General features: G+C 40.8%; 1 protein-coding gene and 1 long non-coding RNA gene across 15 annotated transcripts in view; one reads left to right on the forward strand and one right to left on the reverse strand.

Annotated features, from left to right (window-relative positions):
• Positions 1 to 23,076, reverse strand: part of HIF1A (hypoxia inducible factor 1 alpha subunit) — a 30,231-nt gene extending 7,155 nt beyond the window's left edge. Inside the window, exons 1-13 of one of the 4 annotated variants that reach the window (XM_021403704.1) lie at positions 22,720 to 23,076; positions 10,212 to 10,402; positions 9,711 to 9,856; positions 9,527 to 9,611; positions 6,773 to 6,885; positions 5,464 to 5,666; positions 3,994 to 4,100; positions 3,695 to 3,842; positions 2,701 to 2,921; positions 2,234 to 2,514; positions 1,604 to 1,726; positions 996 to 1,390; positions 65 to 173 (exon numbers count right to left, since the gene is read on the reverse strand). In XM_021403704.1, coding sequence (XP_021259379.1) covers positions 65 to 173; positions 996 to 1,390; positions 1,604 to 1,726; positions 2,234 to 2,514; positions 2,701 to 2,921; positions 3,695 to 3,842; positions 3,994 to 4,100; positions 5,464 to 5,666; positions 6,773 to 6,885; positions 9,527 to 9,611; positions 9,711 to 9,856; positions 10,212 to 10,402; positions 22,720 to 22,739 — 2,142 coding nt within the window. In that variant the 5' untranslated portion in view covers positions 22,740 to 23,076. Of the gene's footprint in view, positions 1 to 64; positions 174 to 995; positions 1,391 to 1,603; positions 1,727 to 2,233; positions 2,515 to 2,700; positions 2,922 to 3,694; positions 3,843 to 3,993; positions 4,101 to 5,463; positions 5,667 to 6,772; positions 6,886 to 9,526; positions 9,612 to 9,710; positions 9,857 to 10,211; positions 10,403 to 10,860; positions 11,444 to 11,867; positions 12,044 to 22,719 lie in introns of those variants that run through there. The other 3 variants (XM_021403702.1, XM_021403703.1, XR_002440851.1) reach the window with 3 other exon arrangements.
• On the forward strand, positions 1,265 to 18,402 carry LOC110402049. 11 transcript variants are annotated; one of them, XR_002440852.1, is made up of 5 exons: positions 1,265 to 1,406; positions 1,513 to 6,939; positions 7,475 to 7,693; positions 11,443 to 11,763; positions 11,953 to 12,131. It is a non-coding gene; the product is annotated as an uncharacterized LOC110402049 (long non-coding RNA). The 11 variants fall into 11 exon arrangements; XR_002440855.1 differs by lacking the exon at positions 1,265 to 1,406 and adding an exon at positions 16,770 to 18,402 and having other exon boundaries at positions 6,810 to 6,939; positions 11,953 to 16,542; XR_002440853.1 differs by lacking the exon at positions 1,265 to 1,406 and adding an exon at positions 16,066 to 18,402 and having other exon boundaries at positions 6,810 to 6,939; positions 11,953 to 15,653.

Below are 23,159 nucleotides of genomic sequence, written 5' to 3' on the forward strand. Positions count from 1 at the left end.
AGCCTCATGTCAGAAATTGCAAGGTTAAAAAGTGAATATTTTAAAATGGTAAAACAAAACTCACAATTCCAACTGCCTGAAAAAGTGAACCATCATGTTCCATTTTTCGTTTTCTCTGAGCATTATGCAAAGCTAGCATCTTTGGATTTAGTTCTTCATCCATTGCAGTAGATCTAAGAAAAATTGATTCAGGCTGTTAAGACGTTTCTACTGTTCTCGAGCCATTCTTCTTTTGTGGACACATACAATATGACAGAACTGAATTTAAGAACTATACTAGTATTCTTTAGTAACTGACTAATATAAACAATTATTGCCTAGCAGCATAGAAAATGTTAGCATTTAATCTTGCTGTGAAGCTCAGAATGAGTTTTAGCAAAAAAAAATTAAGTCTAAAAAAAAAACAAAAAAGCATAAAGTTCAGTAATTCACTTTCTACAGAAAGGAGGGAGGGAAGATTGAGGAAAAGTCTTCTGAGTTTTTGTGAACAAAGTTTCTGTGTATTAAAGGTCTGACGCTCTGATTTTGTCATAAATACGTGCTACATATGCTATAGTCCATCATTATGAATTATAGCCAATTTGAAAAGCAATACACGTAGCACAGACTGTAGATGCCTCTCACCTCAATGAAGTGGACAAGAAAAGCATCAGAAATACTGTGTAGGTAAAACTACCTGTTTAGTGCCTGCTGCAGTCTTTTTAAATGGCTATACATCACATACAAGAGCAGAACAAAATTATGAACACAGCTGGCGTGTAGTAGCTGCCTATTGCATGAGATGTTTATGTAAGGGCTACTGCAAAAAAAGCTGCTGAGAAATTAGAGAAGCTTACTATACAAAAAAAACTGGCTTGAGGTGTCTGGATTTAAATATTAATTTCTACTTTGAAGTAGAATGTTGAAGATAATGTACATCAGTTGCAGTATTTCAAAGCGTATCATATCTAATTTCTTGAATCAATACTAGGGCTAGAGCTTCACTTTTAAAATACCTTTTGTTCAGCGTGACTGTTATCAAACTGGGTGCTCCTGGACAAGATTTTTCTGTCTGTTCCAGTGTTCCTTTTCCTGCTCTGATTGGAGACGCAGTTCGACTCCTGTTCCCACTGTAAGGAGATGCTGGGGCACTACTCGTGTCATTTATTACGTGGACAGGAGATGACGGAACAATTAGTGCCTTCACATCATCCACGTGTTCTGCCACTGGTTTGATTTCATCAGCAGCAGTTGATGGTGTCTGAGTCTGCTGAAGTATGGTAATGGTGGCTGCATTTTGAGAGCCAGAAGAACTGCTTTCCAGCGGAGATAGCTGATCAAAGGAGCGTAGCTGGAAGTCATCATCCATTGGGATGTAAGGAGCCAACATTTCCAAGTCTAAATCAGTCTCCTGGAGAACATAAGAGGTAAAACTTACATCAGAACATCTCAGCTACGACTTCGTGGCTCTGCTAAGCCTCTTCCTTTTACCAAATCCTTGGAGTAATTTTCTGCAATTTATTTTTAATACAGCATTACGTAAAAGAAGAATAAGGTCCCTGGAAGCATTTAACAAAATGAGAAGTACTAAGATGATACAGAATTTCAAGTTTATGTACGTTACCTGAGTGGAGAATGGATTTTTTGCTTCTGTATCTATTGCAAAGAGCTTCTCCACTAATTCCAGTTTGAATTCATTAGCCATGTCATTATCCACATCAAAGCAATAGTCATTGGGACTACTGGGCTGTGAAAACATTTTGAGTGCAGTTTTAACTTTCTATCGTTACGTTATTTTGCATTGTATCTATAGATTCTCTGAAAAACGTGTGAATGCCAAAACTAATTCTGATCTATGGCTGCACAAAACTAAAATGGGAAAGGAAAACATATGCGTTTATTTACCCTATTTGGGAAGCACTTGATTAGTTGGAACCCAGAAGTGGCCTGTGCAGTAATTTATTGTAACTAATTTGCTGTTTACAGAAGCCAACTCTGAATCGTCCTTTTCTAGAAAGACCAATCTCAAGCTCTTCTATCACATGCATTGTATGTATTTGCAAGACTCACTTCTATGAAAAGTTAATTCTCCCTGTGAAATTTTTTTTTTCCGTAGAGTATGAGCATAACTAAGTCACAACCTAGAAATAATTTCAAATTCATGCCTTGGGTGCATCTTTAACTAGATTTGCTCCACAAGCCTCAACACAGCGCATACATTTTAATGACAGTGTATCCAAATTACATAACTAACCTCAGGTGAACTTTGGCTGGTACTTGCATCAGAAGGGCTGGTTGGTTGCTCTTGCACCTGAGGCATGGTAAAAGAAAGTTCGAGTGTCTCTGTGTTTGGCTCCAGCTTTGATACAACTTCTCTATTGAGTGCAGGATCAGCATTGCTACGAAGTGGCTTTGTAGTTTCAGAGGCAGGTAGTGGGGACATTGCCATATTTATATTCTGCAATTTCTCACTGGATGAGGGGAGCATTACATCGTTATACAAAGGAACTTCATCACATTGTTGTTCATCAGACTCTATAAAAATTAAAAGAGACCATCAACCTAAGTAACAATACTGAGTGTGTCTACGGACCTCATTAAATTTTAACAGTGGCTGAAAGATCACTAGGCAAGTGAGAGTGGGAAGTTATTTTCCAAAGTTTACTGTAAAATTCTAAACTTTACTAATTAGCATGCTCTCCAGTTTAAACACACACCCACCATTACTGCTGAAATCTAGGGAGATAATTGTGTCTCCAGCAGCTGGAGCCAGCACGGTTAAAGCATCTGGTTCCTGTTTAAGTTTTTCAAAAAGGCTGTTGGTATCATCCAGGTCATCTTTGCTGAATATTTTGGTCATTTTCATTTCAGGAGACTCCACTGGTTTCAGCATACACTCAGTTTGTCCAAGGGAAAATATCAAGTCCTTCTGAACAATTCCACTGCCAGACAGAAAGGAAGATGATTGAAAAACAGCTAGAATTCAGCCTTAATAGTTTTCTAAGTTGCAGGCATTTACAAACAAAAATTGGTTCCTCAAACATAACAGACTAAATCTGGCGTCATAAAAAGGTAACAGACAGACATGCTTTCTTGATGCTTTCTTGGAAGTAGTAAGAAAAACAAGTGAAACAAACTTAGGGGATTTCCTTAAAAGTCTTCTTTTAAATGCACATTCTTGATGGATTGATACTGGTACATTCACTAGAACTGCAAAAAACTAACTTAGGACTATTCCACAGTTGCAGAAAAATATTTAAGGCTGCCTTAAGTTGAAGCTTTCAGTAAAAAGAATTCTATGGAAGAAAAAGATAAACAGGACACCACTGCAGCTGCTCTGACTCCATCACTAGGAATTACTGGTGAATATAACTGTTCCAGACTGTGGACAAAAATTAGATAAATGTCTACAATGCACAAATTCTGCAATGCTTCAACCATGATAATCCAAAACACTTTGGTCCTGTACTCATTTGCCTGCAGAGGTCTCCAAACTGACATCACTGCATCAGAGAAGCAGTTGTCTTTTTTAAATCCTAATCCTATGACTAGCAGTATTCTAAGTAAAAACCTTATTGGTAGGAAAAATAGTTAGCAATGTAGCATACTGAATAGGAACCGGATTCTCAGCAAGTCAAAGATGTAATCAGAATCTGACTTAATCTTCCAAAAAAAAAAAAATCACGACAAAAACAGCAGTTCCTACTCAACTTACCTCAATACATAGTTTACACATACTATGCACTGTGGCTGAGAATTCTTAGTGTTGTATATAACAGTTGCTTGGGTTTCAACCCAGACGTAGCCACCTTGTTTGGCAAGCATTCTGTATTGTCCCGTTGTCACCTGTCCTTTCGTGAACACTGAAAACAGAACAGACATCAGCTTTAATTACAGGCAGAAAAAAAGTCAAGTTTTCAAGCTAGGTGTTCTCTGCAGATTCGTATCTGCAATTAAAAGGAAAACCCTTGTTATTCTGTTGCTTGCCCCTGGTGTGCTATCTTTTTCACTTACTATCATGGTGTGTTTTGGTCAGATGATCAGAATCCAGCGCATGATAGTACTCATAGATTGAACGACCCAGGAGTTCCTCGGGCTCATATCCCATCAACTCTGTAATTCTTTAAAACAAGAGAGAATTTGCTAAGCAGAAGCAGCCATTGAGCAGCGCAAATACAAGAGCACATGGATGCTTGTAGATCCACAGAGAACTTAAGAATCTCTTCCACATACATTACAAGCAATGCTGGCTTACTGTGAGTTTTCATTTTCAAGTGCTCTTTTTTCCTTCTATGCTTCTTTAATAAGATACGAGACATTTCAGCAGCCATAGGATTTTACTTCTCATTGAATATTTATAAAGCATGTCCTGTGATGGACAGGATTAAGTAAATCCCTGCTTTTTAGACGTTTTTGCTTAAAAGTAGACAAGCTACTTACGGACTTGAATATCCAGCTTACACAAATGAGAATATAATAAAATAAAGACTTGCTTTAACAGTTTTAACCACGCAACTAAGACAAATTATTAATCAGATTTATTCTTCCCACTGTTAGCTCTCAAAGAAAACAGTGTTTTCTTCAGCCCCTAGAGGGCAGTGCTAACTGGGAAAAAGGATTCATCCAGCCCTGCTCTACACACACAACAACACTGAAGAATACATTTTCTGTGCCACCACCAGCCTTAGAAAGGTAAAGTTACTGCACAGAGCAGAAGGGAACCTGCACTAACATATTTTTGTATCTGACTGTAGTAACTGATTAGAAATTCATTTGTGTTATATGAAAAAAAGCAAAGTCTTGGCAGGCAGTAACAAATAGAACCCAATTAAAAAAAAAAACAGGCTAGTGATTTCCTTCACACCTTTTTTTTTCAGATTTATCAAGCTAAAGCTTCCAAAGGATAATAAGATGAGCATGTATTAGACTACATCAATGATGTATATTATGCTGTAATACAAAATCTCATTTTCAACTATAGAAGCGTTACATTAAAAGTACAACAACATTTTTTTTCTCCTCACTGGAAAAAGCAGATGCTAATCTGAGGAAAGAGTGGTAAAGCAGCAAAACGTGCCTGACAGATATTATATGTGTGCACTTTTCAGTCTGCAAACTGCACCACCATCTCCGGCAATCCTCAAATCCCTTCCATTTTCTCAGCATCCAGAAAAATCTTCTCATTTCAATGTAATTGTTGCCACAATGCTAAAGGCCAGTTTGAACAGGCAGTTATATCTGAGGAATTACTCGCAAGTAATAACCCTGCACCCTCCTTAGACTTAAGAATTTGGCTTTAATAAGACATCCTGATCAGTCAATGAAAGCCAACGCATCTCACTGACATCTCTGTTTTGCAGATAATCGAGTTGCAGAGTGAGACTATGTAAAAGCATAAGGCCCACGTTAGCCAGCACAAACAACCAATCCCTGCAAATCATTCATTCACATGAATGCAGCTGTTAAGAACAGAATATATTTTACCTTTCGTCACAATAGGAAAATTTCATATCGAGACTGTGACGACTGAGGAACGTTTTACTGTCCAAGGGGACCTCAATGTTTGATGGGTGAGGAATTGGTTCACATATCAACACCAAGCACGTCATGGGAGGCTTCTTGTAGCCACAGTGAGTTTGATTATTGCATGTGTCATATACACGAATGTGTCCAGTGCAGTGCAGTACCTGTGGGACAGTTACACTTAAAAAGAGACCAGATTGCTTTCTGTCAGACAACGCAGGCGCACTTCCATTAGTGCACACAGAGTGAAGTTCCCCCTCCCCACCTCTCTAAGCTTAGTGTTATCAACAGCAGGAACACAACAGTGCTTTCAAACTGATTCTTAAAATACACCCAGTTCTCCTCATCTTACACAGGCTGTTAGTACACTCGCTGCCATCTCCTTCCTCTTTTGTGTCTGCAGAAGCAATGCCAGAAGCTTCTGCATTCCTGTCAATTTCTTTGGAAGTTAAATCCATTACACTGGTAAGCAATTGCCTCAGCAACAAGCATCCTACTGTGTCAACCTGAAAGTTGTGGTAATAGTTTTGGAAATAGTCTCCATTTTAGATCTTTCTGCAGAGGCGATGTTAGAAGAAGAAATCAAATAAGTTCTTCAAAAGATGAGGTTTGCATTTTCTGATTTTCCCCTTTTAAAAAAAAGAAATCCGAAGTAGAAACTGTTCACATACAGCAAAGAAGAAAGAAGTTATTTGATCAAGAGTAACTAAGCTTAAGTTAAAAAGAATATTTTTCACTGTAATGCCACTTCATACAATAAAAGGTTGCCTAAAGGAGAAAATGAAAATGCATTCATGTCAGACATTTATCAGACTGGGCTCTTTTTGTTCCAGTTATTACAGAAGGGATAGCCAGCAACTTCAGGAAGAACAACACAGGAGTCCTTCAGAGGAACCTCAACCGTCGGATTTACAATGCTGAATCAAAAGGAATTGAGTATCAGTATAAATGGCGTCAAGTATTCTTCCCTCAGAGGAGGCGGCTTTACACAAGCATTTCGTAATTATAATTTCTAACAAATGAATAACCTCTAATTTAAAATGGAGAATTAAAGAGTTTTGAAAAACTAATTTTAAACATCGTTTCAGTTACCTCCCTGATGTATTCAGCATTAAAATTCAGCACATCGAAGCACGATTGTTAAATTAGTTAAATACTTACTGAAACTCAACTTCAAGTTATGTGAAGTGAAAAGTGTTGAAACACACTAAGTTATGACATCTGAAAAGGAAGCTGCCAACCTAGGCAAGAAGTCCTTTGCACTCATTACCTTCCATGTAGCAGACTTTATATTCACTGTTCTTCCCCTGCTGGTCAGTGTACACTTCATCCTGAGAAAGAAGCTGCGCTCCGTGTTTTGTTCTTTGCCCTTTTTCACAGGACCTAGCAAAAGGAAACAGTAAACCAGTTCTTGAGCTCATGGATCATCTTCCGAAGGTATTAAAAATGAAACAAAATCACAGCTCAACTACCTGTGTAATAGAACTAAGGAAAAATAAATACTGAAAACTAGCAGCACTTTTAATAAAGCTTTTCAGAATGAGTTTTACTGTGAAATAAGAAGATTTGATGTTTTAAGACCATATTTGTAGTCAGCTTGACAATCCCAGATTCCAGGAAAAAGATGACTGGCGGAAATACTGAGTCAAGAAAACAGGATGAGGAGCACTTCAGGCTGGTTTGCATTAAAGCAGATCAGTAATTCATGGGTGCTTTGGGCCCATATCTCTTCAGGACTATGGTATTTTAAGTTTTTAAATTGAGAATTAACAGCTCGGCTCTTTAAACGCATCTGAGGATTTCCATGGTGATTTGCATTCTTAGAGCAAGCAGGCACCAGGTTTTTAAACACGCTACTAGCATTCTTGAAAAAAGTCAAGAAATTCTGATACAAATTAATATTAGCAGTACTAACTTCTTAGTCTTGCTTGCTAACAGGAGGCTCTTAATTTATTTTTTTTTGCCTTTACAGGGGAGAACCTTCTGAAGTTGGCTACTAGCTCAGCTATTCAAAAACCAAACAGCCTAATTTGGGCACAGAAAACATACTGATCCTATCAGGAATGCTGCAAGCAGCTCAGCTGAGCACGGACAAAGCACCTAGGACAAGGAGGTGCGGAACAAAGCCAGCCTGCAGAGGGATGCTTAGAGTGAGGACCAAATCACAATACAGCATGGAAGTTCAGAACACGTGAGCTTGCTTCTGATATGAGCTTATATAACAGTTTGCTTGTCCCACACAGACAGCAGTTGCAATGAAATTCATCTTGGTAGGAGTTCAAACTACTGCCACTACGCTGCATTAGAACATCCTCAAAAGAAGGGGAAAAAAAAGTAACGCAGCGTTCAGAGAAATAACCATAGCTTATTTCATGGTGTGTTTTTAGAAGAGCTAAACCAATCTAGATATTCATAGCTGAAGATCAAAAATGTTATCGGTACTGAACGCTGATGCCTAGGGCTCTGCTTTAAGAAGCAGCTGTAAAAGATGGAGGAATTTTCTCAAGTCTCGTTCAGCACTGGACATCATTTTTGTAACAGCCAGCTTGGAAAGTTAAAAAGCAGCCTTCTAAAAATCAGAATGTAGTTCAGTTTCTGCCAATCAGAGAGCTGTATTCATTTGCACCTGCACAATCCCCAAGAGGATTATTTAATACTCAGAATGATTCCACTGATGTAAGAGGTGCAGTAGAATGCAACTTGGGAATACTAATAAATATAAAAATGTATTATTAGTGCAATGTAGACTTTTTGTCTGCTAGCTTCATTTGCAAAACAGATTTTGTAATAATGCTTTCCAGACACCGTATTCCAGTCTGGTCAATTTAGACATGCTACAGTTCACCTGCATGATACTCACTAAATTTAAGAATATGCTTTTGCACCAGACCAGCTTTTACACTGCTTTAGTGACTTTTTCTCCCTCCAGAGGCATTATTTGGTTACAAAGGCAGGGAGGATGTCTGATGTAGCCTTACAAATACGCTTCAGTATTAGGGACAGAGAAGTTTAGAAAATGCTTACAAAGTCAAAGCCGGGGCCCTTAACACAATGATACTGTATCTAGTCACTTCTGCTGAACTAAATAGAATTGCAGTGATACAAGAAAGCAGAGGTCAGTCCTAACGATGTGGTAATTCATCACTATCTAGATTTGAAGTTCATATAACCCTCTTGTTTGATGAAACAGGAATTAGAGAGGTCCAATTTCAGATTTATAACAACCAAGTAAAGCAGATTTGTTTGGAGGCGTGCATGTTGCCAAGTCGTTAACAAACCTTTAGGAGATTTAAAGGCAGTAATTCATGGGCATTTGTTAAATCCCAAAGCGTCCAGCATATGCGAATACAGCGTTCTATTCCCTTACACGGAGAAATAAAAAGTCTGAAATCTGAAAAGATACCAATTTCATGCACCAATTAAAAGGTGCAGTGAAGCATAAATCCCAAAGCCCAGAATTAACAGTTGCTTTATGGGGCTTTCCAAGTGTTCTTTTCTATTCTTATCCAAGGAAAGAGCATTTGATATCCGTAAGACCACTACCCAATTACTTTTTCTGTGTCCTAATCATCTCTACGTACTAAATCTAGCACCACAAATTTCTGAAAGAAACCATTTGCTTTTAAGTTGTCCTGTACGGGCTATCTGGGACCAAGACAGACATACCAACTCAACATCTCTGTATTTTTCTATAGCAGTCACTTAAGATCATTCTCACCCAACTTACATCTAAACTAATTTCATTCCTGCATGCATGCTAATTCTTTCAACCCTCAATAATTTTCAGTCATTAATTTCGTTTTAGATTAAAGAGTGCTAGTGAAGTCGTGTCTCCTACAATTAGAATATTTCCAAAACATTCTGGCTACTTCTGTTAGTATCTCTGGAAGTCTAACTTTGCGGTCTAAGCAGAAAAACATAGCAATTTGTTCTCTCTTTGCCTTTATCTGGCAGATATCCAACCGTACTAGTGCCAAGAGGAACTATCCATAAGAGAATTAAAGAGATTGTTTTTTCTCCTCACCATTTCTGTGTGTAAGCATTTCTCTCAGCTCTTCATGGTCACATGGATGAGTGAAATCAAATACACTGTGCCCCGTCAAATCGAACTGCAAAATAAGAGGTATACAGGTGTCTAACTTTATATATACACAAGTTTAGCATCTTTAACAGAAGTGAAACAGTCTTAGGAAATATCAATATTTCACCTGAGTGAGTCCCATACACTTGTTCACGTTTTCAGACATGTAAATCATGTCCCCATCCTCAGAAAGAACCATAACGAATCCATCAAGAGCTTTTAAGTAGAAACAGTTGAGTTCCTTCTCCATTTTGGCTTCTGTCTCTAGCTCACCTATAAGAGACGGTACATTTTTATTAAATTAAATATCAATCATTCTTATCATCAGAAATGACTTCTGGCACCAGTCTGCAAGGAGTTCAGTCTTGCAGGACTATTCAAAAGCAGTATTGCTTACTTATCTAAGTGATCAATTAAATTCAAGGTCTAGTAACGGCGTCATGAATCTCAGACAATCAGAGTGAGATTGCTTTCGTACACCCACCAATAAGCCTTCTACCTTAAGGAAAGTCTAGCCAACAAAAGTACTATTAACTTCTTTTAAACTGCTGACTGGTTTCAGAAATACCTTCTCCCTCAGTATGCGTCCAGCCCCTTTCCAGGTTCTGCTGACAAGTTCTGCACTTACCAGCATCCAGCAGCTTCCTCATGCGCAGGTAGCTGATGGTCAGCCTCATGATGGAGGCCTTGTCAAGGTGGGCACTCACAGTGTGCGGAAGGGGCAGCTGGTGAGCAAGTTCATAGAACACTTCTGATTCCTTGCTTCTTCGGCATCTAGCTGCATCTCTTGACTTTTCTTTCCTGCGTTCAGAACTAATCCTGTATTTAAAAAGTTTGGGATTAATATAAAAGCTACAACATTCTCTTAAGTTAAATGTCCGACTGTCTAAGATGCCCTGGAGCCGGTTAACCAGTTTCTGAAGTTGAATAATTTCAACGTCCATTTTAGAAGTTTAAATGCAGTTCTGTGTATATAGTTCTGCTGCAATTGGGCTCTGCCAGAATTAGATGCAGAACCACGAAAAGTCAATTCTTAGAACAGTTCTTTCAGCCCTTACCTTGTACACTGACTGCTGCCTCTCTAGCCTCCAAAACCTGTTTCCCTCCTATCCCCTACAGCCCCCCCAAAATACTACAGCTTATGTTATTTCTAGTTTGATGCTCTAGTAATACCATTTACACTCTCCAAGTTCTTCCCTTTTTACCACCTCATCCCTCACATGCTAAAGCCATCATCCTTACAAAGCCTGCCAAACAGGTCAGATAAGCAAATTTACCATGAGGTGTCCTGCTTTTCAAGTGTTTGGAAAAGTCCCTTTCCCACTTCTCTTTTTCCAGTATATCCTCTTCCAGTGCCTCCCCCAGAACACATCCAGTAAAGGACAGCTCACTACCAGCAGGCATAAAAACAAGTGTTATCCTCGGCCATTCAATAATGCCAATAATTGTCCCTTCTCCCTGTACCCACATCAGTGGAAATTAGGCCACTGCAGCTAAATATGCTATTATTTTTAAATGGACTATGGAAAGTAATACCTTATGCTTTTGCATTGTGTGTATATATGTATATATATACACACACACACATCTTTTCAAGGCCTCTTGTCTTCTTTTTACATGTAATTGAGATACAAAACACAGTTGTACTGATCTGTAGATCCACTTTTTTCCATTCACTTGCATGAAAGATAAACGTATCTCTATAAATACTATTTTTATAACTCAAAGCATGTATGAATGTTATCATAAAGAAACCAAGCGTTACTAGTTGAAGATGGCAGAAAAAAGACCTTTGTTATATTGTATTATATTTGCTACCAGCTGTTTAGGAATGACACTTTTCACTTTTCTAATTTCAGGAGGCCATTGCCAAATTATCTTTGCTATGCCTGTGGATCTGTGCAAAAACATGCAACTTTTTAATCAGCACATCATCTTATGAGAGGTTCCGCAAGTGACAGAGGAAAGTGACTCACAAGCTGATATTACCAGGGAAATAAGGAACCAGATTCAATGGAAGCAGTTAAATATATGCAGAAATCATGTGCTAATTGCAACAGCCAAAGAACCTGCTTAGTTTGTGCAGAAGTATCCAAGTGACTGTGCTTTCAAGGCTGACCTTGCAAGCATGAATGCCTTGAAATATTAAGGAAGCTTAAAGAGTCATTTTTAAAGACCAAGTAAGCCACCAGAATTTCTTGCAAAATTAACTTGATTTTTTCCAACAAACTGAGACCTTCTGATAACTAACTTACGAGTATCTTTTAAAAGATTCCTGACATACACTAAGTCTATCAGTTTCTGTGACCATAGCTTGTGTTCCTCAGAAGTGCAGCATGAAATAACTGGTGATCTCTCTTTTCTTGCAGATTTCTTCGCATTCTGTCTCCACCTGAAGGCTGAGAAATGGATATCTTGGTCTAGGAATCCTGAGGCCAATGACATACAGGTATATCCCAAAAGTCACTACAAGAAGCCAGACCTTTAACAGTACTGAAAAAATATTTTAGCTATTTCAAACTGGATGGATTAAACATTTCTCACTGAAGTCAGGCCTCAAGTGTCTTTTCTCTCAATGGAAAACTGAGGGTGGAGGTGAAAAACCACTCCCAATTCTGTCCTTCTCCTCTGACCACAGGTTTTGCCTCTGACAAAAGTAAAACAGGTAATTATGCTTCCTTAAACAGATTCACCTTTGTACCTCTGATTTTCCTTTGTTAGCTGCTCATTCAAGATCCCTTCACTTGCCAGAAGTTCCTTCTACTATAGAATTATTTCAAGTAATTGGTTCCCATTGGCATAGATGCCAGAGCTTCACTATAGCTTCCCTTTCGACTGCAGACAGTACTTTTTACCTAAAATCATGCTTGAACAATAATGCTGTGTACTTCAAGTTTGTGCATTTGTCAGGCTCAAAAGTAACAAAGAAACGCAGGAAAGGGCAATGCAAGAGATGGAAACAGTCCTTTCCCATGTATTTGTCTTCTCTCTGAAAGCTCCATGTTCTTGAAAACATTTCAGCTGGATTCTAAATGTTTGGTTTTAGGACTCTCAGCACAGATTTCAACAGAAGTCAGAGCTTTTCACAGCCCCTAAATTACTAATTACTGACTTGAATATTGCTCATATCAAGCTCACAGTGCTGCTGTTAAAAATTAAACCCAGAGCAAGTGAATCAAGCACTGCCTGCTGAAACCCTGTGTTACAATGGGCAAAACTTGAGGAAAGCCCAAATGTCAGTAACAAACAGTGACGTCCCAGCAGCAGCTCCAGGTCTCCCTCTTACTATATATTTCCTTACGAGAAAGGCTACTACTATAGATAGATATTTAAACTGTACAGCAGAACACTTTACTATTTTTAGCTGTTGTTGAAAACTAAGCTGTAACTAATCTGGGTAAAACCCAGCAATTTAAATGGGAAGATTAACCTCCAGCTTCAAAGAGCATTTCTTTAATGGATCAAATTAATGGGGAAAAGGTCTTTCACAAATGAAGTTTAATTACCAAGTGAAGTCAGAGTTGCCTCAACACGGGATGTCACCAAATACGAAAAAGCAAAAGAAAAAAAAAAACGCTTTGCTGTTGCAAATCTAAGCTTTGTTACTGTTACTTCCAGTTGCACAAAGTAAATGAAAAAGCACACTGTGTAGCTGCCAAGAAATTTCAGTGTAGTCAATTAAAGGATGTTTAACTCCTGTAAAGAAAATACATTTCTGAAGCGAGCTCTCTCAGTTAGAATAAAAGGGAGCTCAAGGAAGGGGACTTCAAACAATAAAATGTGAACTAGTTCAAAAATAAAGTATATAATTTATTCAAACTAAGAGACATTTTCAGAAATGCCTACGTTTAAAAATCTTGGTCTTAACAACAGAAATATAATCCTGCAAGAGCAACGGGAACCTGAGTTCTGTTTAAGAAAGATCAACATCAAAAACTTAAGATATCTATCACAGCCTTCTGTCTGTTTCGCATGAAAGAAAAGCACCTAAAGATTCAGAAGATCATCACAGTTGAAGAGGGGATTATGCATGCAATGAAAATATCAGAAATGCCCATGCTGGGCAGGAAATTGCCTGCATTTTAAGGTATGATGTTTCCTGCCCAATTTCAGTGCCAGACGTTCATTTCCATTTTGTGTTTCTAGCAGCGGAATACAGAAGCAGAAAGCAATCTAATGCAGGATATACACAGAAAACAGTGCTTCACAGACCATTTTAGAACCAGTTCTTTGCACGTCTATGTAAAAGATCTTCACGTGAAATAGCTGAACAAAGAACTGAGTTCCAGAAGTTACCAGAGTTGGACACTCAAAGCAAAACCGTATTTCACCACCAGGTTTCACTGCAGCTGAAGGATAATATTCAGGTTTCCACTCACTGCGCCCAGATGAGAAAGGCTTTAAAATACGGCAGGATGAATACAAATAAAGGTTTACAGCAGGCTTTCGCAGCAAGCAAAAGCTGGACCAGCAGGTATCACATGCCCCAGTTACAGATGTTAGTGCAGCCTCTGCACCTGAATGTGCAATTCCTCTAAGTATGGCTATATGAACTACTTGGGCCAGAGCATCTTTCTTAAACAATATATTGCTCACCAAATCATCTCAAAGACCCCTCCACTGCATATTTGTATGAGTGACTCCCCACTCTTCTAAAATAGCTCCCAGCTTTCCCCTTCTTATCTATAAAACTAATTCACAGCCACATTTACAGCTGCCATATTCCTCCTTGCTTAACACCGGTATCAAAGACCTAGAAGAACTCTGGAAAATGCCATAAGTAACCAATAAATTTAAATAAAGAATTATTAACAAGATTAAAAAATGGTCAATGGCCAGGTGTTAAAACACGTGCCATGTGAACTTTGTCTTCTAGTATCTTAAATCATCACCTTACGCAAAACTTCACCCTGTGTACACAGTATTACCCTGGAGAATCACTTTTGTTTTTTCCTGTAAGTTGCTTTACTGCTGCTATTTATTTTCTGTTGCTTTACTGCTGCTATTTATTTTCTATCCTTTCTAGTTGTAAATTCATTCATACTAACTTGCTGATTCTCTACTCAGATTTGTACTCTGTAGGTGTTTTCAATTCCCATGTAAAAACTATTGTGCATGCGTTAATTAACACAGCCTCATCTTTTCTGATTCAGGACCCAGCAGGTCCTTCCTCACAGCCACCCGTACCCCGCCGTGACCGGCTCTGTTTGGGGGGCTCAGCCTCGCCGACAGCTCTCACTGCCCCACACAGCTGCATGCCAGATACAAGCCCACTGGAAAGGCAGGGCTGCCAAAAAGCATATTACAGCCGTGCTGTACTCAACTGCACTGAACATTCAGTTCGATTTTCCTCACCGCCTGCTAGGTTGATTTTGTTCAGGGCTGCTAGCCACAGCGCTTACTGAATTCTTCTACCATGGGAAGAAGTCCCAGACAAGCCCAGTGCTTACCAGAGAAATTAAAGCAGCATAATTCTACTTCCCTGAAGAGACCCTCCTATGAAGGGAGGCAGTAAGGAAGTAAGCAAAGCACACCACTCAAATCCAGACAGTTAAACACACGGCAAGTTAACCATGTAAGTATTGACTAAAACAAAACGCAACACACAAACAACACCTGTTCATCACCCACCCGGCACACACAGGGAATGTGCCTGCTTTTCCCCCTTTTCCCCTCAGAAATCCTTGTCCCTTGAAGGTGCCCAGGCATACAGCGGCCTTGAGAGGGAGCTGCCATCTCTGCTGTTTAACTGGAGGAAAGGCCGGCAGCGGGGCAGAGAGCAAAGCGGTGGAGGACGGCGTTCACCACGCGTGCCTGCCTGAGGAGTGCTCCTTGCCGGCATCCAAACCTCCTCCTGGTAGTAAGGGGAAGAAATTTCAGCCTGCGCTCACCAACACAAGGCCAAGTCTGAATTTGCAGTTGAAACCAGCGAGGGACAAGCTTTCCAGGAACTACATTTGCATGCAGATTTCCCAGAATTTTTTTTCCAGTTGGTTTGGAAGGGCGCTCCTTCCTTCTCAAGCTGTGCTCCAGAGCTCCTACAATGTCTCGGCTCACAACGAACTCCGAGGTACAGCTTCAGCTCTTCTTGCTTTTATGTAACTTGCTTTTTAAAGATCATTGCTTTTGCCACGATGGCCCATTTTATTTACCCATTAACTTATTTTGTAAGCCATGCAGAGTTCTAGTGAGAGCAATCCGACACCTTAATCTCAAGTGTAGTCACAAGCATGTGACCTTCTAGATAAAGTCTTATTTATTATGAATTCATGAACTTAAAACCCAGTAATCTAACGAAGAAAATACATATTATTTAAATACAGCCATTTAGATTTTAAAAGATTTAACTGCAAAAAGTAGCGTAATATTAAAGCTCAGAGACGGTGCTTCTATATGCAATCTGTTGCTTAAATTTCATTCCTTTGTACATTTCCTCTGACAAAGCAATTTAAACTGTTTTCTTCCCATTCGGGTGGTTACAGGCATTTACTGTAATTTGAACACCATCAAAAAACCCTGACTGAAAAATACCCCGACAGACTAAGAGAGCAAGCAGGCAGCTGGAGCTGAATTAGCTACAGCAGCACAAGCTTTCTGAATGAGCGCTGCCTTCAAAATCTACTGCTGTTTGCAAAATGATAGCGGGACCAGCTCTCATTGACAAGAGTCCACCGAGCTACACGAGATCTTACTCCCACGATCACAAATAATAGAATCACAGAATTGATTGTGTTGGAAGGGATCCTTAAAAGTCAGCTAGTCCAGCTCCCCTGCAATGAACAGGGACCACTAGAGCTCATTCTACAAGTAGGTAAACTGTGGCATATGAGAGCCAGCAGCAGAGCCTGGCACTCCTGAACCTAGCACAAAACCACACTTCCAAGATTATCCATCACCTGCGCCTGGCCTCAAACTGACCTGAAAACCTTCCTGCTTCCCTGCTTAGAAAGTGTAAGAAGGTAAAAGCTTCCCAAATTAGTACTTCTAATTAAGAGCATGGTGAAGTGATTCTGCTGTGTCTTACTACACTGATATTTTCACTGCACAGTAGTTTACTGTATAAAAATAACCATATGGCATAGAATGGTTGGTTGTGAGAAAATTACGATTTTTTCAACTAAATTATTTAGCTTTTTTTAGAATACAGCCTTTTTTTCTTATTAAAGTGCTGTGTTCTATCCTTTAGGATGGAAGAAGCATAGTAGTTACACTGTGCTTATTATTAAAGAAAAAACACAACTACTTTAAGAAGATATCTGGACGTGGGCTTGGCAGAACTGCCCTCTGAGTGCTCTCCTCCCTGCAGCACAACTGTTGTTAATGTCTTTTGCCTCAACAAGGCACACAAAGAAGCAGAACACATCCCTGAGAAGGCTTCATCACTCGAGCATGCTCTCAGTTAACAATATTTTAGCTATCAACTGCTCCACCTTCAGACAGGTATAGACTCTTGATAAAATACCTAATTTTAGTCTAAATCATGGGTTTAAAAAAATATATTTTACGGTACTGCGTTCAAGTTTTTCAGACCAGAGGCCAAAGGATTTTCCTCATTGCTTGAACACGAGTTCTTACCCTTGTCTCTTGCATTCCTCATCTGCTTTCACTTAACAGGGTATTTCACTATCAAAGGTTTTAAAAACAAAATAAATAGAAATAAGAACATTTTATTTTTCCCTATTTGAATAAAGAACAGATCCACAGTCAAGAAAAAGGCTTACATCAATAGCAAGGATAAAAATCCTACGGTGATGTCAGCTGCACAGTCAATAGTTTGCAAGAAAAAAGTCCTTCCTGAAGAACCAAGCACTGAAAACACTCTGGTCATCGGCTAAATCACCTCCATTTAGAGCACCCCGCTTGCAGCTTTTACATTTGACACGGATTGCTTCAAGTCTTCAGCTCCTTGCAGTATATTCCCACCTCTTGCAGTGGGTGTAAGCATGGGGAAAGCGTGAGGAAGCCAACCTCTAACTCCCCTCTAGCGTAACAGTCCGGTTATTATTCTCAGTTGTGAGCAGCATGAAATAATTTCACAAACAAGATTCTTGGCCTCGGCGTTCTTTTCCTTTTTGAAACGTAAGAATTGTCGTAACACACCATCAGTCTGCTCTGGTTTAGTGATGCGTTCTGGTAAACGAAATGGGTCATCTCTTTCAGGCAACACTGCCAGGATTATTACGAATTGAATTGAAAGGGATGCTTTGTGAATTACAAAGTTGTTTGGTAAAACCTTTCACTGGTGTAAATATAAGCACAGATTTCTTCACACAAGCTCTGATTCCATTTTGTCAGTTCTTCACTGGAAATTCAGGCTCTACTTCTATGTAGTAAGTAACATTTTTCCTCTGAACACTTAAAAAGAATTCCCTCACACCACACCAAATTCAACAGAATTCACAGTTTCTCTACATAGCCTATGATGTACACATCTACTATGTATTAGCTATCTTAAAGGAACTACTAATGCATCTTGAAGCACCAGTTCTTCGGCTTCAGACAACGCATTTCAAACGTCTGGGTAAAAAAATATCTCAGCATTTTAAAACACTACATTGTTGTACAAGTCCTAATATTATCAGGCTCCCACAGAAAGAAGTGACACATTATGGATATGATGAGACCTGTCTTTATCAATGCACTTATTCTGATATCTTGCATCAAATCCCCAGGCTGGTACAAACAGGCATGGCTTCAATGAACCTGTGCTAATTTACATCAACTGAGGCGATGGCTCCACATCAAAGAACCCTGAAGCATTCGTCACCTACATAAACTGTATTTAAATATATGTATGTATATATGCTGGCATGTATTCACTTGATTCCATGTTTCCAATCATTTCAGAACTTATTTAGCTTAAAACAAAATTCTGTGAAAGCTGACAAGACATCTCAGTAGAGGAAACCCCTAACAGCCTTCATAGCCAACTGTAATTTGGAATCACAGAATTGGAGGGGTTGGAAGGGACCTCTAGAGATCATCGAGTCCAATCCCCCTGCCAAAGCAGGCACCCTACAGCAGGCTGCACAGGGAAACCTGCACCTTTCCTGAATTTTCTGTCACTAAAGTGCAAAGGCTCCTCTCTTCTCCTTGGCCATTTCTATACATCTCAGGGCCACAAAACCCTGAAGCGTCTCCCATCCTGGAGCAATACTCAGTGGAAAACAGATTCTCCCGCATGCTCTCCTGCCTGCCCTAATACAGAAGAAGGTTCTTGAGAGAGGCTCCAAAAATTTCTCAAATGGGAAAGAGAAAGGGCTGTTATGACATGAAAAGATGATTAAGGTCTAAGTTCTTTCCATGCATTGCCTAGGATTTTTTGAGGCATGTAAACACCTGCCTATATACCCAGGTAGGTTAAGATAAAAGCAGCACTTGAGCTGATGACTCGTCATCTGGAACATTCCTCTTTCCTTTTGGGCATCAGTGAACAACACAAGAGGTACTAAAGTTCTTGCGAGATTTGTTTTTGTTTTGAAGTATTTTGTTTTTAAAGAACACATTGTAATCTGATCTGCATTTGCATCTCCTTAAAAGAGCGGTATCAGGAAAATCTTGGTACTCCCTTATGCCACCGCCGAACCATGCCATACCTCCCACCTGGCTTTACTTCACAATGCCTAAGAATTATTTTGTTAGCATATCGTAACACCAAACTCTTAACGAGACAACACTGACCATTTTTCCCCTGCAGTACAAAATGGAGTGCACAAAAACAGTGGTTTCTGTGATGCAACGTCCCCTCTCATACCGAAAATCTCATGAGAACCCAGCTGAAATCCAGACTAAGACACATCAGCGCAGTATTATTCCTGTGCAGTGTGAACACACAAGAATTTAATCTATTTTGTTTCACAGGCTCAGTCATAGTCTTCAAGGCTTTCAGATAAGAAACACGCCAAGGAGAACGTGCACACTCGTCAGAAGCGTTCATGCTTACTCCAAAACACTGCCAACATTAGATAGCATTGTGAATGGGCGAATTTCTTTTTCCCAGCTTCACCGTCAGCAATCAGAGTCCTGGGAACAGCTTTATAAACTCCAGGCACATAATTCAAGGATGTGAGGGAACAAAGGTCTAACAAGTTGTTTTCACTCCAGGCAGAGGAAGAACAAGCACCTCTAACTAAATGCACACTGTTACATGTCTCAGTAGTGTTACACTTAGTAACAGGACGGTCTTCTCGGATCTCTCTTCTGGCGGCAGCAGGCACAGAGCGTACAATCACGTTTTCAGGGCTTACAAATGACATATTTTAACATAACCTTATTTTAAGCTAAAGAAGCCCTGGACAGACCATTTTCAGGTAAGATCAACCAACCAGAGAATGGAGATCGCAGTTAGAGGAGGAAATAAGATAGATTTGCTACATCACACCTCAACCTTTAAATCAGTAGCTCACCAATTCCCAGCATCAGTACACAGCTCCTTGCCATCCCAGCCCCCGGACAGCCCTGAGCACCCCAGCACACCCACCCCAGAGCCCTCCACTCGGTGCAGAGCACTGTAAGCGTGCCACCAACAGTCCCCAGCTGAGGGGCTGGGGGGATTGTTTTAAAAGGACAGGGCAAACATCCCTGAACAAAACCCAGAAGCCCCTCCCGCTGCACCCATCAACACGCTACCAGATACTCAAGCCTTCACCCACAAAAGCGAACCAAACCACCAACAGTGCAAAATTAAGAAAAAGTAACTGCAGTAGGCAAATCCTCCGCAGCTGTCCCTTGCTCATTTTCTGCGCCTTGAAAAGCAGAAGGCAGAGCACAGCGCTACGCTGCTGCCTTCCTTTCAGTGGGGACTGAAAAGTGAATTCTGACTACTTTTACTGAAGGCACTTCAAGTTTGAGGAAGCAGCATAGAATAGACAACTGGCAACGCCATTTAAGTCCCAAGGGAAGCCAAACAATCCAGAAAAATCCAAAAAGCTGTGAGAACAGCCACTTCGTGTAAGCCATGAACCACTCTACCCTCCCCTCTGCAGGGAGATTCTACGTAAGACTGAAAAACTTTTCTCCTCTTCTTCCAACACAGAAAGGTACGGTTATCACATACACAAAAGGTTTCTGTCTTAGCTTTCAACTCCATTAATGGTGGCTCAGTTCCACCAGCACTGAAAGAAATGCACAGACAAAAAGCAGAGGCACGCACAAATCCTCACAGCCCCACGCAGGTATAAGGATCAGAGCCAGCAGCACCAACGCGGGCAGGTTTGCACTCTGACCTCAGTGGCAGAGATACAGCAGAAAAACCCCACTTCTTCCTATCAGCCTCTGAGATAGGAGATGATACAAGCCCCAACTACAGAAATTGAAAAGCTTTTTCAGCTTTTCAGACACTCACGTCAGTAGGGTACTTCATACTCTTCTATACCACCTGAGGACCCGGACTGGGCACTCAAGAAAATACTGTTTAAAAACCTGTTTGTTACCAAGATTGTTTTTAAGTAACCAGTAACCCTAAATAGCGCACAGACGTAAAACGTTGTGAGATTCACTCTCCTAATAGCAAAGTGCCATACTGCAGAATGGAGGAAAAGCTTGTCCAGCATGAGCCACCTGAACACGGGCTTGCTGAAAGAACATTGAGAAAGTCACCATAGTTCTAAATCTGAATAAAATGGTAGATATAAGCAAAGCTCCTGAGAACACACTTGTACTCACTCTATACACCGAGACAAACTGAGTCCTTGCAACACTAGGGGGAAAACTATGTGAAGCACACAAAAATGCTCCAACTACTGAGGAACTGCTAAAATCCAAGTAACTGTCAATACATAACGATGTTGCTGATATACACAGGGGCGTATCAAGATTCCTCAAGAAATCAAACGAGACAGAAGTTTGGAACTACTCAGAAGAAAGCTTGCCACAAACCCATAAGTGAATCTGCTTCCAGTTACTGTGATGAGTGAATTTCACTTATGTAAGAAGGAGAGACACACAGGGTCAAAACTGGTGATTTCTGCAGCTCACAGCACATCATTAGCAAACAACAAGCTTCACTAACTGTTAAGAGATAAGCACTCAAATGCAAGTATGGCAAGGTACAAGGAATGAAACTACCCTAACACATGCTGAAAGCAATGTGTGCTACATCTGCAATCCAAGCCTTCCCATCGAAGGACAGGACAGGAGGGGGCTCTCCCTGCAGGTACTCTGAAACAACGACACTGTCAAACCTAAACCCTTCTACACCAACCCAGGCTCTTGAGCAACCCTTGAGATTTACAGCAAGTTCTCTGCTGAGCTCACATCCTTCCTTTTTTGCTTTGCTATCTTTGCTCAACTGCAGGCTCGCAGCCCCAGGATGAGTATAGCCCAGCCCCAGCTTTATGTTTTAAATTAAAGCATACCCTACCACAGAGGTAACCTCAATACTCCTCGCTACTTTATAAGAAACATTCCCAACCTTGAACTCCATCTACAGGAAGCAGAAGAGCTCCTTCTTAAGCTCTCCCTTTAGGAAGGGCAGGATAAGCCATGCATACTGATTCTTGCATTCTGAAGAAAGCAGATTACTTCCAGGATAAGGAGATTGCAAAAAAAAAAAAAAAAAAAAAAAAGTACCAAAGAGGAACAGAATAGTAAGTGAAAAATAACAAACGCTCGAGGACAAAGGAAAATAGCAATAGAGAAAACCTTGAAGGTTCAAAACCTCTTTCTAGAGCTGCCACCAAACACGGCCAATACAATCCCTGCTGTCACAATTTTCTGAGGTTTCTCAATAGCTCGGAGTAGGAAAAACAAAGTGGTGCCGCACTGAAGCTATCTCACTGGGCTGAAAGCCACTGCTCATCCACCCCGGTGACATTATCACGGAGATGGCACTGTCCTGGAGGTACGGCACAGAGGCAGAGCATTCCCAGCCCCACGCTCCGTGTCCGTAGCTCAGCACAAAGCTCCACATCCATTTCAGCAGCCAGCCAACTCCTCCCAAGCCCCACTTCCATACTGTCCGCTTATCCCACCCAACGCGCCCAGACGACCCTTGGGTACCAGCGCGGGGGCAACCCATCTCAAAAAAGGGCCCCAGCATCAATACAACCGAGCGCTGCCTCCTCGCAGCCGGCATCACAGCGACCAGCCCTCCGCAAAGCGCATTGGCGGAGCGCCCCATCGAAAGATCCGATCACCTGAACGCCCCGGACTCCATAACTTCGCCGTGCAACAAAAGCTTCGCGGCCTTTATTTCCCCCTCTCTCTAATTTGAGCTCGCGATCCTCGGTGAATTATTCATCCTCCCCAACTCGCATTGTTCGGCGGCCGCCTCCCCCACCGCCACGCTTCCCTTCAGCTCCAGATGCTGAAACCGTCCCTTTCCGAACAAAACGGGAGCATAATAGGGAAGGAAAGGCTCGCCGGCCGCCTCCCGCAAGGCGCCATCCATCCCTCCCGCCTCCTTTTGGGAAACAGCCGCAGCTTTGGGGACGAACCACCCCAGCACACATCCTCAGCGCCGAGCCCAACGCACGCATTTTTTCCCTTTTCCCCCTCCCGGCGCCTTCTTCCTCCCTTTCGGTTCCCACCATCGCTCCTACAGACACAATGTATCCATCCCCCCGCTCCCCGCGGG

Source organism: Numida meleagris, chromosome 6 (assembly GCF_002078875.1).
Source record: "Numida meleagris isolate 19003 breed g44 Domestic line chromosome 6, NumMel1.0, whole genome shotgun sequence".
NCBI classification, from domain to species: Eukaryota; Metazoa; Chordata; class Aves; order Galliformes; family Numididae; genus Numida; species Numida meleagris.